This window comes from Octopus bimaculoides, chromosome 3 (genome assembly GCF_046866305.1).
Source record: "Octopus bimaculoides isolate indiv1 chromosome 3, ASM4686630v1, whole genome shotgun sequence".
Lineage (NCBI taxonomy): Eukaryota > Metazoa > Mollusca > Cephalopoda > Octopoda > Octopodidae > Octopus > Octopus bimaculoides.
This window is the reverse complement of record NC_142930.1, coordinates 6,391,735-6,410,594: the sequence shown is the minus strand read 5'-3', so window position 1 is coordinate 6,410,594 and position 18,860 is coordinate 6,391,735. Positions and strand designations below refer to the sequence as shown.

Here is an 18,860-nt window from a genome sequence, read left to right as displayed (position 1 = left end):
CTGTAGAAGACACTTGCCCAAGGTGCCATTCTGTGGGACTGAATCTAAAGTCACATGGTTACAAAGTGAACTTCTTAACCATACAGCTATGCTTCCACCTACCCATACACACACACACACATGCACACACACACACTCACATAGACACACACATACACACACACACACACACAGCAAAGTGAACTTCTCAATCACACAGCAATTTCTGCTCATTAATATATTACTATAACATCTATGAGAAATACGGATAAAATTTAAGAATATACTGTATCACTAAATTGATTATTTTCTATTAAGCTTTCTTTACTCTTTCCAGAATGATAATGTTGGTGCTCTCTATGGAATGGCCACCGCTTACATGGTTCAGAAGCAAGTCCCCAAAGCTAGGAATCAACTAAAACGTATTGCGAAATTAAACTGGGCTTGTGAGGTGAGTAGTGTACTTTAAATATCACCTTTTAAAAGATGCTGGAGTTGTTCAGAGGATTTGCATGTTATTTCACTCTAGGTCAGTCCTGATTGAATAGACCTATGACAGAAAACACTCCAGCTGTGACCCTTCCATTTTTTTTTTCAGACATATATGTAGGCATGGATGTGTGGTAAGAAGTTTGCTTCGAAACCACATGGTTCTGGGTTCAGTCCCACTGCATGGAACCTTGGGCAAGTATCTTCTATAACCTCAGGCCAACTAAAACATTATGAGTAGATTTGATAGGCAGAAACTGAAAAGAAGCCTATCATATACACATGTGTGTGTGTGTGTGTGAGTGTCTGTTTGCTCACCTCCACCACTTGACAACCAGCACTGGTGTATTATGTCCCTGTACTGGGGTCAATTCATATGACTAAAATTCTTCAAGGTGCGGCTCCAACATAGCCACAGTCTAATGACTGAAACAAATATAAAAGCTAAGTTACTGGGACATAAACAAACCAACACCAGTCATCAAGCAGTAGTTAGAAGCAAAAGCACTCAGACATATATATACTACAGGCTTCTTTCACATGGCTTTGGTCAGCCTAGGGCTCTAGTAGAAGGCATTTTCCTGAGGTGCTGCTGCACATTGAAACTAAACCCAAAGCCTCATGGTTGGGAAGCAAGCTTCTTGTCCACACAGCTATGCCTATACCTATATGTATGCCCTTAATATAATTCTCAGGTTGAATCAGTATGTCATGGCACATGATAAGACTCTACCATTTAAATTACAAGTACAAACTACCTGACAGGCTTTCAGACAGTTTTTGTCTACAAAATTTCATTTACAAGGTATGTTTTTGATCTGAAGCTATTGAAAATGCCATTTGTGTAAGGTGTTGCTCAGTGGAATCAAACCTAGGGTGTTGTTGTAAAGTGGATGTCTTAGCTATTCCATTCTTCTTATATGCAATCCTCAATGTATATCGTGTTTTCTAATTACAGAATGCTGAAATTATGGAAAAAAGCTGGCTTCTTCTAGCAGATATTCATATTCAGGTATCACTTTTGTTTATAACTTATAATGATAAACTTCTGCTTGATGAACTAACTGGCTCACTATTCTGGAATGTAAATGTATAACCATTTGTGTGTGATTAAAAACTGCAGTTTGTGGTGCAGTCTACTGCATCTAGGGTGATAGTAACTCGGAATATGAACTGATACTGGCTAGAGGAAACTATTCAATCCTACTTGCTTACAAGAACCTCTCAAGTGCTGGAGGCATAATAAAATTCTTGCAGTGCACTCTGTAAAGTAGTTGAGAATAGGAAATGCATCCAGTCATGGACATCACGTCAAATTTGGAATGTACAAGCAAGACACGGGGAGCAATAACACCAAATAAAAACTGAGATAAATGGTTTAAACCTACCTGACCACTATGAGAAAATAGACCCAAAAACAAGCAGTGGCAGCAACAAGAAGGAGGTAGATGAGAATGGGGTGGCGGGTAATTTGAAGTACACCTTATATATCTATGGCATGTTTTTTTTTTTGTGTGACATTAATTCTTTATTTTTATTTTCTTACTGCAATGTTCAATATTCCTTTTTTCAGTCTGGCAAATATGATATGGCTCAAGAGTTACTGAAGAAATGTTTGACCCATAATAAAGTAAATTATCTTTGGTCATTGATCATTTTTATTTATATACATGTATGTGTGTGCTCATATTTATATATGTGTATACAAGAGGTTTTATGAACGTATGTTTCTATTAATGTGTGTGGGTGAGTAATTTGTGTTTGTGTATTAACAGACATTAAAGTAAACTATTTTCATGGGTTTTATTATTTTGAGGAGATGAGTTCTACTGGGTTTTTACCATAGCTCAACCTTTTCACAGAGCTAGTCTTGAGTCAATCAAAAGAGGGCACTTGGCATCTGAATATTGTCAAGTGCTCACAGCTCTCAACCAGTCAAACAAAGTCAGTAAAAGTTCCACTTTGCTGTTATATTGAAGACTAGTGGTGAGCAAGAATAAGAACATTCTCGGGGAGATGCTGAGCATTTACAAACATCAATTGGATAGTCTATTCTAAAAGACTTTAAAGATAGGGTTCATGAATGACTTCTAGAAATCTCTGACCTGGCAGGTTTTTAGAAGGATGAAAATGTATTAGCAAAGGATTCAACTAAGTTAATATAGAAGCAAACATTAACTGATATTAAGAAGAGTGTTATCTTCTATAATGCATAGAGCATTTAATGTTAAATAATTATGTGGTGAGGGAATATGATCTTAGTGAATGAGTGATGATATTCTACTTTTCCTAACCAGTATGGGAGACAACTGTGAATATGTTTTGACTGTATTCTGATCTCACTAACAAAGTATAGTCTCCATTGTACTTGGTAAAGCGGGAGTGGAAGAATTACTAAATAAATGGACAAGATTGTGCAATGGAAGGGCCTAGTTAGAGGTGCAAGGATCTCTAAAAGTAGCTGAAGATGTTAAGTGAAACCAAAGCTATTAATCATGCAGATAACCTTTTTAATCGGAAGGAATTCTATATTTTCATAATGGAATTAAGTTTACCATTTTTCCGTTGCAGGACACACATTCTATAATTATAATAGTTACATTTGGACTTTAGAAAAGATTACTTACTGCTTAGACCCAATCTTGTATGTAACATTATTTAGCCAGTGAATAGCTTATTCATTGGAACTTATATTACTTGTTAGATTATCTATAATCAAGTCTGATACCTTATTTTTGCTTCATTCGAAAGCCATCAGTAGTTTTTGTAGAAATATTTTATCTTTTGATACCAACCTGCATAAGATTGCCCTGAGTTTACAATACAAACTTCCTGTGGTTGAAATTAGTACCATCCTTCAAAATTTCAGGAAGGGTGTGGACACTGCTTGAGTGACCTGTGGAGAGACCTGTGTGATAGATGGGCTTAAGTGCAGTTAGTATAAAACTAGTTAATTCAGAGAAAGTGAGGCCATTGTAGTAGCAATAGAATAATTTGCATGAAGATGGTGCATCTGTAGGCAAGAGGTTGCAGTGTGCTGGATAGTGAGTTTTTGTTACTCAGTGGAATGATTTGGTCTTGGGTGTGCAGCTACAGCACTATCCCCAGACTGGGAGCAGGGTGGGTCTTTGTTAAGCTTTGTAAAAAAGCAGTAGATAAGAATATAAGTATTTTCTCATCCTGAGTAAGAGAGCTAGTTTTTTAAAGTGTAATTTTAGCTATATTGCAAATATGGGATTATCTGTAATAAGGAGGATAGGATACAGTTCATGAAAGTGAGGCTAAAAATAATACTAAGGAGTAAATATACTTTAGTAGAAAATTGTAAGGGATGAGAGGCATATAGAGAATGTTGTAGAGTGTGTGTGTAAAGAAGGATTGATAGAAACGAGGAGGAAGGCAGTATTGTTGAGTTTTTATAGAATTCTACCGAAAGGAACATGTAGAAAAATCCACAGAGTATGCATTCTCATTCTCCAGAGTTGCTGTAAAGCCTATGAATATTCTGGTTTCATTATGGAGAAAGAACAGTCCCATAAGGATGCTGCTGAATACTATGAAAAAGCCTGGATCCATGGCAGAAAAAACAACCCAGTCATTGGTATGTAGTATGTTGCTCTTGATTACATTCAACCATGTGTGTGTAACTGGTTACTATTCTCTCTGCATTTGCATATGTAAATATGTATGCATATATATATTTGTGTTCAATCTGTATAATTAATATACAAGTGTCCTTCAATTTGCATACTTTTATGAGTTACTATAGAAATAGAATTAGCATAAAGTGGATAGATACATTTTTAATGGTATTGATAAAAAAAATCTATCTATAAGATTTAAGCAATTGTTTATTGAAATGGAGAAAGAAGATATGGTTAATATACATATTTGTGTATGTATATGTATGTATTAATAGTTTGGCTGTCATATTTATCTGACAATGACCTCACAGCTACTGAAAAATAAAATAAGTGGAGGGGGAGAGAACGAAGACACATGAGTATTGCTCATTTATTTATTCTTCTGTGATCTAGACAACCTTTTTGTGCCACATACTGAAATTCTTTTGTACCAGGGTTGTTGTGTTATGTTTGAGTTCTGAGCCTCTACTATGAGAGATTTATAAAGATTCAAAATCCTTCAAGTCTCTGATGTTCACTTTCTTCCATGCAGACATGTCTTCCCTTAAATTTGGGTTGGTTTTGCAGTCTTTCACCGTTGCTTTCAGTGTATATTTGAATCTTTTTCTTGATGTGCCAACATTACATTTTCAATTTGTAAATTCAGAATGGAAGATTGGCTTTGGCAGTCTAGAACTTATCAATTTAACATTCCAGCCCAATGCAGTGTGATTTACATAATAGAGGATAGTTTAATTTGCACATCTGTGCACATTAATTAATGTATATTTTACATACAGCAGTTATTTTAGATTCCACTATATTTGTGTGTATATAACGTACTCTGACTGCAGTATATGGTATTTATACCTACTTTGTTTCATATCAAGCAAGATTATTTCCCCAATGATACTGGGATCCTGTCTTCTTTCCTACTTAAACCTTAGGCTCTTTCTACTTTTATCCTCAGGCCAGTTGATTCTAGGTTTAGCTTCTATACCTTGAATTTCCTCTCTAAATCCACTATATGAGAATTAGGTCATCAGCATATAAGAGTTCTCATGGACATCAGCCCTCTCCTATTCAACATAAGCAGTCACTGAAGATTGAGCTTTGATCCACCTCTTTCATCATGTTATATTCTTGAGTTCAGTTGGTGTATATCTTGCTAATTTAGACATTTGCAGTAAACATTCAACTTGTTCACTAAAACTTCATCAGGTAATAAAGTCTTTAGATATATCTCTTAACTATTTTCTTCATGTATTTCTATGCCTACTTTTGTATATATACATATATATATCGATTTTTGTAGGATACAAGCTGGCCTTCAACTACCTTAAAGCCAAACGATATACCGAAGCCATTGATATTTGTAATTTGGTAAGTATTCAGTTTCAAAATCTATTTGTGTTTAATTAGAATTAATTTTTAAGTTAACGTGTTATGTAACCATTTTGTCTTTTTTGTTTTTTGTGCTGTTGTAAGTTCTGTTCTAACACATGATTTTATTTGATTTGATTTTCCTTTTAGGTACTGGCTTCTCATCCAAATTATCCAAAAATACAGAAAGAAATCCTTACTAAAGCAAGATCTAACTGGCGGATTTAGAAACTTAGCTATCATCTTTGTAAAATTATCTAGTCTGGAAATGTTTATTTCTTCTTAAAAAGTGTTTGTCAATAAATCTAGTGTAACATATTTTATACACAATCTGGTCAGTTTTTTCTCAGCTACCTTTTAATTTTATCTCAGTTGCTAATTTGTAAGTCATTAGTCTATGAGGAACTTATTGTATAAATAATTTTCATATAAATCAATATACCATAGCATGTGGATTTGCACCTATATTTCCATCTTTCCTGTTAGAACTAATTGCTTTTTTATCTCCTGAAAGAGATAAATCAAGAGAAATTTAATTATTCTGCAATCATTGTTATCGTCATCGTCATCATCGTTTAATGTCCGCTTTCCATGCTAGCATGGGTTGGACGATTTGACTGAGGACTGGTGAAACTAGATGGCTACACCAGGCTCCAATCTGATTTGGCAGAGTTTCTACAGCTGGATGCCCTTCCTAACGCCAACCACTCAGAGAGTGTAGTGGGTGCTTTTATGTGTCACCCGCACAAAGGCCAGTCAGGCGGTACTGGCAACGGCCACGCTCAAAATGGTGTATTTTATGTGCCACCCGCACAAGCCAGTCCAGGGGCACTGGCAACGATCTCACTCGAAGGTCCTTACACATGCTGCGGGCACAAGTGCCAAAAAGGCGACGCTGAGCACAAGTGCCATCACGATTTGGATTTCGCTTGCCCCAATAAGTCTTCGCAGGCTGAGTTTCGTGTCCAATGAAGGAGACGGCGTTTGCATGAGTGCCAGTCGTCGAATTTAACTATTTCGATTTCACTTGCCTCAACAGGTCTTCGCAAGTGGAATTTGGTATCAAATGAAGGAAGGTATGCATAAGTGGACTGGCTAAGGCCATAGATTGGATCTTGTTCAAAACGGGGGCACCAGTTTTCATTTATGTTTTATGTAGTGTTTTTGGTACCGAAAGACTTTCAAACTTCGTATACTTATCTATTTTGTGTTATAGAACAGAAAAAAAAATTTGTATTCGGATTTATTTCATGTAAAAAATTGTCTTATTTCGATAATTTCAACCAATCACTGACAAGTATTCAGCTGTTTACACTTACTCCTTTGGCACTTTAAGCGGTGTAAAGCGTATTTAATCTCCATTACTTCTGACATTTTGCAGAGGCAACACACGTGTGTTCGTTTTCCCTAACCCTAACCCTAACTGACTTGCTCCTTCCCTTAAAAACCATGCCTTGTGCCTATAATAGAAAGGTTTATTAGCTACTGCCAATATGCTTCAGCCATTTTTTGACAAGGAAATAATAATTTTATCACCGCCCAGAATCGTTTGTTTACGTAATCAGCACTTAATTTTTACGGCTGAATGGACGTCAGTCATTGGTTGAAATTACAGAAATACGACAACTTTAACATGAAATAACTTGCGATGTACGCTTTTTTGTTAAGAAGACTAAGAGAAAAAGATGTTTTATATGACACATTCTACCAGTGTCCCAAGTTTCAAAGTGTTTCATTAAGAAAATACTGGTGCCCCCACTTTGAACAAGATCCGAAATATTTTATAGGGTTATGGTGGATTGACAACTTACTCAGAGTTTCGACTCTGGTTGGGCTGTTCCATATTTCATCGTAAATGAAGGCAGCCATGTTGTAAATAAAGACACGAGTGAGTCGTCAGCTGTTACCATCAACTGAGATTTGGAAAAAGAAAACTTCAATGTCACGATATCAATGAATTTGGAAATTGAATTTGGCAGGTGAAAATTTAACAACAACAACGACAACAACAACAACAATAATAATAATCCTTTCTTCATTAGCCACAAGGGCCAACAAAAATAAGATTGGACATTACAAAACATGAAGGACAAAGTGGGGTTACATAAAGTGTCGCGTAAAAAGTCGATAATAAGGAAAAATATAACAAGGAAAATGCCTAAAAGAGGCAAGCAACTCAGGGCTTCTCAGGGTGACCTCACGAAAAATCCACAAGCACACCGACCACTAGGGCAAGAACCCTCTCCCCAACTTTCTCTTTCTCTCAGCCCTGGAAACTCAAAAGTGCATGCTCAAAGTTCACACGGACCATCTTCGTCACATTCACCCACCTAACAAATTTGAAAGAAATCAGCACTTCTCTTTCAATCCCCACTTTCCTTTTCAGGTGGTCTCTGAAAAAGTTGATGAGGAGTAGGCCAAAGAGAAAAGTATCTGTATTCAGCCCTTTCAGTCTAGACCATTGCACAACCTCCTTCGATGTAGCCACGAGACAGATGAAAATTGCCTTCTCTTGCCGGCCAAAGGAAGGCAGCAGGGCTATCTTCATGATGGAATCAGCCGACAAGAGGACACATCCTATAGGTGTCCGACATAAACCCACATATCAGATATGCTCGGACACTGGACGGATGTGAGCAGAACGGTTTCGTCGCTCTGCGCACATCTCGGGCAGGTCCGACTGACGGCACTTCCGTGCCAGTAGAGTTCATCTCGAACAGGCAAAACCCCTGGTAGCACTGCCAGGCCAAGGATTTCTGGAAGTTATCCATAGGTCCCGGCCCAAAAGTCCTCCTGGAACAGACGGGCGAGTTGAAATTCATCGTCGCCTAGAGTCTGCCGGAGTACATCGTCATTTCCTTTCACCACTAACACTTTTTATACAACACCATAGAAGACCTTTCACTAACAACATTGCCCGACTAGCTGAGGAGCGTGAGCACCTGGGGACACTCAAGGTGCCAGGTGCCCAGCCTCGATCTACGTTTGGTCCAAGATTGGAGCTCAAAGAGACGGGCTGCGGGAAAGCGAGTCTGACAACACCTGCTCACAGTCGTCGAAGAAACGATGGATGTGCTGCAGCCTCGGCGCATGTCTACACGTGGATAGCTACGTCGTACCCAGCCCACCGTTCATAGGGTGTAGACAGCAAATGGAGCGCCTGACCAGCGGAGTCAGTCCTTTCCATAAGAAGCGGAAAAGCAAACGTTCCAGCTTGACCAGATACGAACTGGTGAGGCAGTAGTAAATGACCGAGGTGACGTATGTGTTCCCTACCTCTGCCCAACCTTTCAAGGATAGCTTCCTCTCGGCCCATTTCTGGGTGAGACTGGCTACCCTGCTCGTCATCTCACTCCAGTTCTTCTCCAGTTGGAGGTCTGGTCTGAACCAGACCCCGAGCAATTTTATGAGTCCGACCGTCCAACGTCCTACAACGCTGTCGGTTGGCATGGATCTGCCTCTCCAGGTGCCGAGCTGTAGGCCGGCCCGCTGACTTTTCTGTATTAATCTTTGCTCCAGTTACTTCCTCGTTTACTTTCACAATAGTGCTGACCAGATATATGTGCTTGTCGTCCGACACCATGACGGTGACGTCATCTGCGTATGCTGACAAAATTCTTTCACATCCTAGTTCACGCGAGATGTCTCTCAATGTCTCCAGTTTCCGAAGTAATGGCTCGAGAGTCAGTACATACTGAAGGGACGAGAGTGGGAACCCTTGATGGACCGAACGCACGATGTTGAATGGTTCCGATAGGTGAACATTCACCCAGACTACTGAGTAGATGTCGCTGTACATGGTAGAGTTCCAACCGCGGAAGACAAGCCCGAAACCAGCCGTCAGATATTGATAGTCAACTCTATCAAAGGCTTTTGCCCGATCTAAATTGATCAGAGCTCCACCCATGCCAGGTTTCTTAACTACCCTATCCACGATGTAGCGCATGAGGTGGAGGTTGTTGTGGATGGACCTGTTTGGTACGGCGCATGTTTGTGTGTTTCCAACCAGTTTCTCGTCGACTAGCGGCAACCTCTTCGCTAACACTTTGACCAAAATTTTCATGTCTGCATTAAGAAGATTGATGGACCTAAAATTATCTAATACCCCCCCCCCCCCACCTGTTTGCATCCTTTCTCAGCAGTAGCACTGCTCCTCGGCTCACAGATTTAGGAATTCTCTCATTCTGTTGCTATACGCAGTAGATATCTGCCAAAGGCCTGAAAACAAGTCTGGCATACTAGAATAAAGCTCGTTGGGCAGGCCATCTAATCTAGGCGGTTGCCCACCCCCGTGCAGCCTATTATCTCGTCCCATATTTCCTAAATTGTTATCGGCCTTTTGCAACATTCCGCATCTCTTACTGAGAGTCGTGGTAAGCCATTGGGGTAAGCAGTGAAAACCATCTTCTACTATAGTCTTGGGCTGACCAAAGCCTAGGGATTGGATTTGGTAGACGGAAACTGAAAGAAGTCCGTCGTATATATATGTATATGTGTGTGTGTGTGTGTGTGCGCGTGTATGTTTGTGTGTCTGTCTCCCCAACATCGCTTGACAACCGATGCTGGTGTGCTTACGTCCCCGTAACCTAGCAGTTTGGCAAAAGAGACTGATAGAATAAGTATTAGGCTTACAAAGAATAAATCCTGGGGTCAATTTGCTCGACTAAAGGCGGTGCTCCATCATGGCCGCAGTCAAATGACTGAAGCAATTAAAAGAATAAAAGAAATACATACATAACCATTGTTAAATGGAAGTTTTATTATTTGATGTGGAGTTGATCCAACTTTGGCATCAATCACTGCTTTAATACAACTCGCACAGGTTCTGGTCTGTCGTGAAAGGGATTTTAAGACATTTTCAAGTAAAAACCTGACTCAGCTCCTTTGGTAGTGATGGTGTAGGGAAGTGGTCGGATCTTGTTCAAAACGGGGGCACCAGTATTTTCTTAACGAAACACTTTGAAACTTGGAACACTGGTAGAATGTGTCATATAAAACATCTTTTTCTCTTAGTCTTCTTAACAAAAAAACGTACATCGCAAGTTATTTCATGTTAAAGTTGTCGTATTTCTGTAATTTCAACCAATGACTGACGTCCATTCAGCCGTAAAACTTAAGTGCTGACTACGTAAACAAACGATTCTGGGCGGTGATAAAATTATTATTTCCTTGTCAAAAATTGGCTGAAGCATATTGGCAGTAGCTAATAAACCTTTCTATTATAGGCACAAGGCATGGTTTTTGAGGGAAGGAGCAAGTCGGTTAGGGTTAGGGTTAGAGAAAACGAACACACGTGTGTTGCCTCTGCAAAATGTCAGAAGTAATGGAGATTAAATACGCTTTACACCGCTTAAAGTGCCAAAGGAGTAAGTATAAACAGCTGAATACTTGTCACTGATTAGTTGAAATTATCGAAATAAGACAATTTTTTACATGAAATAAATCCGAATACAAAATTTTTTTCTGTTCTATAACACAAAATAGATAAGTATACGAAGTTTGAAAGTCTTTCGGTACCAAAAACACTACATAAAACATAAATGAAAACTGGTGCCCCCGTTTTGAACAAGATCCGGATTCGTTATAGAATCTTCGTTGACTATGAGATTTGAAGCATAAACCGAGTAAACGTATACACGTATCGTCCACATTAGAGTTGGAATCGTAATTCCATATTGCGATCGGTTATGCTACATAGACACTATTTTCTCAAGTAAACTTCCGACGACAAAACAAACTTCAGTCAGTCTCCATTCACTCTCTGGTTTCAAACCGAAACATTTTGTAATTCAATAATACTTTGGTGAGATTTTAGTCTGTTTTTCTTTATCGCCACCTTGTATACAATACCTTCAAAGCCTAGTGTACTCTGACTTACGCAAAAACTCGTGACTTACCAACATGTTTTTAATTCACATATATTTCTTTTATATATGTAAAAGAATTGCATGGAACACAGAAAGTTGAATGAGGGTGAAGTAAACACGATAGTTGTTATTAAAAGAAATGTATAAAAAAAAAAAAAAGACTTGAACAAAAAGATGGCGAATAAAATTGGTTGAACAGTAAAAGGGAGATAACTAAATCTGGTTATGAATGTGTGAGATTATGGAAGCTTGGACGTAATAAATTTTACCATATAAACTTATAGAAGCGTGGGAATTAAAACTGAAATGCATGTTGTGAGAATAAATACATTTTAATTACATTAATTGAATAATGAAGACACGCGCGTGTGCGTGTGGTTGTGTGCGGAAATATATAAATATTTATTCTCACTGGGGGAAATGGATAATGAGAAAGGATGCGGTAAAGGATTGGTAAACGAGGAATTCAGCTGCTGCGGAAAGGTGTTTGCTAGTTACATCGGGCTCAGAATCCACCAAGGGAAGGTATGTCAGAAGAAAGTAATTCAACAGCGCGGGTTGATGAACCGTAAGACGTGTGGCCAGAACCTCCGGGAAAATAACCACAGCGAGGGACATTCCACAGTTGAATTAGAACAGTCACAAACAGTGATAGGCGTGAAGAAGACAAAGATTAAGTGGCCGAAAGCAAATGACGCAGCAAGTTATAAAAAATTCGACAACGAGGTATCAAGAATGACCACCAAATTCAAAGGCGACGACGAACAAAAGCTCGAGAACCTGGCTTATACAATCTACCAGGAAGGAGAGAAAAGATTTGGACTGGAAACAACAGGAAAGGTAGAATCACCGGCAAAGAGCGGACCATCGAGGAGAGAAAGACGGATTGCAAAGATTCGAGAAGAGAAGAAAAAACTCAGAACCAGATGGTGGGATACAAAGGAGGAGGAAAGCGAAGGGCTAAAGCAGCTAAATGAAGAGATAAAAAAGAGGCATCGAGAACTACTGAGAAAAGAAAGAAGGAAGAACAGAAGAACTATCGTAGCTTTGTGAACAATCCCTATCAATATGCGAAACATTTATTTACTGAAAGTAAAAGCGGAAAATTGGATTGCAGGAAAGAAGAGCTCGAACAACATCTTAAAGAGACGTACAGCGACTCTGACAGAAATAAAGTACTCCCAGAAATGCACGGACTGAAGAAACCACCTGCACCAAGGGTATTTTTCGATTTGAGTGACATCAAACGGAAAGAAATAGAGGAGTTCATAAAAAAAGCAAAAGCAAAAAGTTCACCAGGGAACGACGGTGTGAGCTACAAGGTTTACAAGTATTGCCCGAAATTGTGTTTACAGTTATTTGCATTGATAAGAGAAATGTGGAAGAAGAAAGACGTAGCGGAGCGATGGTGTATAGCTGAAAGTATCTATTTACCTAAAGAGAAAGATGCAAAAACACTAGGACAATTTAGACCATTTTCATCATTAAATACTGACGGGAAAATCATGTTTGGAATCATTGCTAGACGAATCATAAGATTCGTACAGCATAACGGGTACGTTAATGAAGCAATCCAAAAAGCAGGAATCCCCGGAATCCCTGGTTGCATAGAACACGCATTTGCCATCTGGGAAGCTATCACCTGTGCAAAACAACTGAAGAAAAACCTGCACATTGTTTGGCTAGATCTTGCCAATGCATATGGATCTGTTCCACAGGCGGTAATCAGAGCAGCGTTGGACTTCTTTTGGATTCCAAAAGATGTTCAACGAATGCTCACGTCCTACTACGACAACACGAGGATGAGATTTACAGCAGGAGAGTTCACAACGGAGTGGCAACGCCTAGAAGTAGGTATTGCAGCCGGATGCACGATATCAGTCATCTTATTCGTGCTAGTCATGGAGATGTTACTAAGGTCAACAAACTGTGAGAAAGCTGCTATAAAGACACCATTAAGGGCTTTTATGGACGACATCACTCTACTATCGGAAAGTAGAGAAGCAGCAGAGGGAACGTTAGAGCGGTTGGATGAACTAATAGGATGGGCAAGAATGAAATTCAAAGCCAAAAAATCTCGAAGCGTGGCTTTCGTGAAAGGAGTGCAAGAAGAAGTGAAATTCAGGATAGGAGGTGAAGACATACCAACGGTGAAAGAACAACCAGTAAAGAGTCTCGGCAGATGGTATAGAGACTTATTAAATGATAAGAAGCAAGGGAAAGAGACACACGAGTTAGTAGAACAAGGATTGAAGGCAATTGACAGAACAACACTGCCGGGAAAATTCAAATGTTGGATGCTGCAATTTGGACTGTACCCAAGGATAATGTGGCCATTGCAAATGTACGAAATAGCCTTGAGTAGAGTAGAAAGGATAGAACAAAGATGCAGTGTGTTTATCAGGAAATGGCTTGGTCTGCCGAAACCACTCAATACAACTGCACTATATGGAAAACCCGTGCTGCAACTTCCAATAACATCGATCACCGAAGAATATAAAGCAGGAAAGGCGAGGACAGTAATGATGCTAAGGTATTCAAAAGATCAGAGCATCCCAGAAAACCCTCCAAAGGTACGAACAGGGAGGAAATGGAATGCAGAAGAGGCAGTAAACAGGGCGATCGGAATACTAAAACATGCCGATATAGTTGGAGCAACGCAAGAAGCAAGAGCCGGCCTAGGGACGAGCAGTTTCAGGCCATTTTGCAAGAGCAGTATAAAAGAGATGAAAGAGGCAGTGGTACACGAAGTGAGAAAGGCGGAATGTACATTTGGTGCAATGCAGTCAACAGGGGCAGTGCCTGAGATGGGAGGAATACGTGGTCAGTCGCAGAATCTCATGGAAGGAACTTTGGGCTTGGGAACAATCAAGAACAGCCTTCCTGATCAAGTCTACCTTCGACGTTCTACCCTCACCGGCGAACTTAGTCCGATGGAACATAAAAACAACCGAAAACTAATCGAAAAACTAATCGAAGAGTGCAGAGAACAGGGATGGACTGTCGAGTACTACCATCTGGCAGTGGGGACTAGAGGCTTCATTGAAAGAAAAATGACAACGCTATTCAAGAGAAGATTTGCGTTTTCAAACTCGGAACTGAGAAAACTGATAAGGAGGATACAGGAGGCGGTCGAAAAAGCCAGCTTCTATACATGGCTGAAGCGGGAAGACCGAATATGGCTTGAAAGTCATAACATGTCTAGGTGAGACAGGCTGACACTGAAGTGGCTTCGCGCCCTCCATTGTCAGTTAAAGTTTAGACAGTGTCATGTGACAACTTGCTGGTGCTGCCTACTGGACCCTAGCAGCGGGAAATTTAGACAGTGTCACGTGACAACTAGCTGGGGCTGCCTGCTGGAGCCTAGCAGCAGATATAAAAAGGGGAATTTGACATGACGATCAGTCGGACGCTGACACTCGTTGATGCTGCATCGAAGAGGCCAGGGAATAGAAGAAAGAAGACATGCACCCAACACCAGAGCTGAAGACACCTCCCCCAGTGGGGGCCCGTCACGTCAAAACGGTAGAGGAGTAGGGGCCGAAACCGGACGTGGTTCCTCCTGGTGATGTCTTGAGCTAACTGGATCCTATACAGGAGCTGTTGTGGTAACAGACCACGAAACATGGTTGAAATTCCTTCCCATATATATATATGTGTGTGTGTATATATATATATATATATATATATATATACACAAACAGAATATTCTTTTCTACTCTAGACACAAGGCCCAAAATTTTGGGGGTTAAGACCAGTCGATTATATCGACCCAATACGCAACTGGTATTTAATTTATCGATCATGAAAGGCAAAGTCGACCTCGGCGGAATTTGAACTCAGAACGTAAAGACAGACGAAATACCGAAAAGCATATCGCCCGGCGTGCTAACGTTTCTGCCAGCTCACCGTCTTATACAAACAGAATATTAATGAAAGGATTATAATGTATGTTCATAAAGTAATGAATGTATAGAAGTAATAACAAGAAAATATGAACAAAAAATATGTGCAGCGATGGTGCCCCAGCATGATCGCAGCTTTAAAGCTAAAACACTTAAAAGAATAAAATATTAAAAGAATAAATGTGTGTAAAATGTATGTATATGTGCGTAAATATAAATATGTTACGAAGAAGACGACGAAATCTATTGAGACGTTGATATGCAAAATTTTATTCTTCCCGTTAACAAAAATCAAATGCTGTCGTTACTACGAACGAAAGTTGAGAGAGTTTGAATGTGATTGTTCTGGGTGTAATTGTAGTAGCTGTCAAAAAGTTAGCTGCTGGCCGTTCATTTTGATTGTTCTCAGCTCGAGTCAGCTGCTGTCCGCCATCTCTTTTGGTCGTGTCCTATGGTGTTTGTTAATGCTCTCTATCAAGTAGTTAAGGTATGCTGAATATATACTGATGGATAGGCTCAGAGAAAAAAGTGCGGAAAAATGGGATTGTAGTCGGAGCCAGCTGTAGGCTAAGTCGTCATTGATCAGATTTTGCTAACTACGTAGGTAATATTCTAGCGAATCGCGACATCAAATATAGTGATCGGAAAGAAAAACAAGAGTTGCATCCCCTTCGTTCATCGAAATCAGAATTAAATGGATGATGTTCTAATCAAAGTTAATACAGCAGTTGCAAAATATTTCAACAGGGAGGAGGCCTAAATCGGTGAGACTGCAAGTTCAATCCGGAGAGGTTACACATAGTCTACACCTCTTTGATCTATTTACATATGGCGTGGATCGCTCAGCGATGCTCCACTTGATTGCATTTGGCCTTCAGATTCCATATATGACCAGCTAACTTTGGAGCTTTATTCCTATTCATGTGTTGGAAAGAAGACTGGTAGTTTACGTATCTTTTTATATAATTACATCGCATGAACCAACATCATTTTTCTTTTGGATTGCCTTATTTTGAAGCATTACTGTGACTTCGACTTCGTAAATTACTGAATTGAGCAAGTTACTGTCGCGACAGTAACAACTTCGATGGGCTCTTGGTGTAGCCAAAACATCTCATATTCTTTTTAGATTCAGGAGCACCACGGCCCTATTTACTTCCAGACTCGGAACTTTTAGTCATTGTAAACATAGGGACAAATTTCTTTTTTGAATTGGAAGACATCACTCTCTCTGGATTAAGCTTACTGTCTCACTGACTTTGGCCTCCTCGTTGAATTATTTCAAACCTGCTATATTAATTCTAATATGACCACAAAGGGGACGCAACTCTTTTTCTTTCTTGGCCTTCTCTTTTTTCCCTTTTGTTTTCCTGTTTACCACTCCACATTTTGCTATTTCGTTCCGCTTGTTTTCATTTCACCTTTTGCCTCCACATTCCTCTCGTGTTTTTCTCGTGTTTTGTAATGGACCAGCGTCTTTGCTTTTCTTTACTTTAAAGATTTTTTTTTTCAAATAAGACCGGCCATAACTATTTCACACTGATAATCACACACCTCACCCCTATTTTTCTTTCTTTCCGTCTTCCTCTTAAACTTTATCAGTCATCATCTATTTAATACAAATAATTTAGTGTGGCTTTGTCTGTTGACGGGTTTATGGCCCTTACCCATATGATATCTGGTTATGCTTCGGTAAAGCTTCACTTTCTTGTTGACAAAATGAGGGGTCAACACATTCCATATCCTGATATTTTTACTGAACCAAATTTCAAATTTTAAGTTTTTACTTCATCTGAAGAAAACATAGTGGACCTTCACCCATTTGTGTTCTTTCTTCACACACACACACACACACACACTGCGTCATATTAAGGAACGGTGATAAGTGTAAATTCTGAAAATACTTATATGCTTACGCTTATAAGCGTTCATCACGTATTGGTTATAGAAAATAGTCCTGTATTGGGGCATATAAGCCTTCGACGGAAAAAAATGGGTATTAGTACGCTTATATGCCCCAATAAAAGACTATTTTTTATAGTCAATATAGGGTGAACGCTTATAAGCTTCAACTTATAATTATTATTTACAGAATATGTGTGTGTGTGTGAGAGAGAGAGAGAGAGAGAGTACATATATATATATATATGTACTCACACACACACACACACAGATAGATAGATAGATAGATAGATAGATAGATAGATAGGTATGCGTGTGTTTGTATAAAGCAAATAACAGAAATGGGAAAGGGATTACATGAGGAACTTTATTGCACACGACAACCGTTTCGACCCACCATGCATCGATCCCTCGTGGGTGGAATACTGTGCAACTGGTTGTGGTGCATCTCTCGGTGCAGACGCTTCTGCACCGAGATGCTCTACAACCAGTTGGAGAAGCTCCTTCAGCGAGGGATGCATGATGGGTCGAAACGATCGTTGTGAGCAATAAAGTTTCTCGGATAATCCATTTTCCATTTCTATCATTTGTTTATACACCGAACGAATACTGAGGAATTCCAGTGTCAGTTGTATAAATGCCATGACGTGAGGTAGCCATAAGCAGTGGACGTGATTTCGGAGATATACTAGCCTGTCAAGCAATTGATGTGGTCTGATGCTGGGTGTTGGAACTAATATGATTACGATGAACAAGACGCCGATCAGCCGTTCCAAAAACATAGAAAAACTGTTTACTTCACTAAAACATTTATAAATTGATTTTGATGTTACTGTGAAATTGTGTCAGTAACCACGTCACATTTGGCTTGCCGAAAATTTTGACATCAAATAATGAATATTTAAGTAAAGCAAACAGTTGGGTTGGGGAGTGCTTTTTTGGAATGGCTAATATGTCTTCCACTGTGTTCCCTTTCTGTTGAAGAGCGTAGGTTCGAAACATAAAGAAATTATCTCCTTCTCGAGCGTCAAACTAACACCTGCTTGTTACTTATACACCTGTCTTCGTCTTTTGTCTTTCTGTAAATTACAACTATATGTATATATACATACATACATATATATATATATATATATATATATATATATATATATATATATATATATATATATATATATATATATACATGTGTGTGTGTGTGTGTGTGTATGTATACTGAATCGTGGCAAGGTATGGAAGGTTTTCGGAGGACCGGAGAGATTATGTCTGGGTGGAGAATTATACGAGGTATAGTACTATACAGAATACCGAAAGGATCTTCACCTCTTACATCACACCTTTCTTCCTACTTCAACGCCGAGGTGGTATAAATTCCTGGGAGAGAAATAATTTTGCGGCTGAGGATAGCTTTACATTGTAAATTATACACATATTATATTATACACATATAAAGCTTGAAACACGTGTACCGCGGAATCCTTTGTAGTTTTGTTGTTATTTTTGGGATTTACAATTTATATATATATATATATATATATATATATATATATGTAGTAACGCCTTGTCTCGTGCGCATGCGTGGTCATTCGAGATCCAGGTTTGGCGCCCTTATTCATTCTCTTTCCTCGGCCATGAGCATGGACGTGACAAGCGGTCTCTCCAGCATTCCAGCTCTGGAGACAGCTCTTTCCGGCATTTCAGCTCTGGAGCTG

General features: G+C 39.3%; 1 protein-coding gene across 1 annotated transcript in view; it reads left to right on the top strand.

Annotated features, from left to right (window-relative positions):
• LOC106872545 (tetratricopeptide repeat protein 21B) overlaps nt 1-5,797 on the top strand; it is a 71,719-nt gene extending 65,922 nt beyond the window's left edge. Inside the window, exons 33-38 of the mRNA XM_089348523.1 lie at nt 317-430; nt 1,427-1,480; nt 2,042-2,098; nt 3,949-4,069; nt 5,407-5,474; nt 5,625-5,797. Coding sequence (XP_089204649.1) covers nt 317-430; nt 1,427-1,480; nt 2,042-2,098; nt 3,949-4,069; nt 5,407-5,474; nt 5,625-5,702 — 492 coding nt within the window. The 3' untranslated portion in view covers nt 5,703-5,797. The remainder of the gene's footprint in view (nt 1-316; nt 431-1,426; nt 1,481-2,041; nt 2,099-3,948; nt 4,070-5,406; nt 5,475-5,624) is intronic.
• The last annotated feature ends 13,063 nt before the right edge of the window (nt 5,798-18,860 follow it).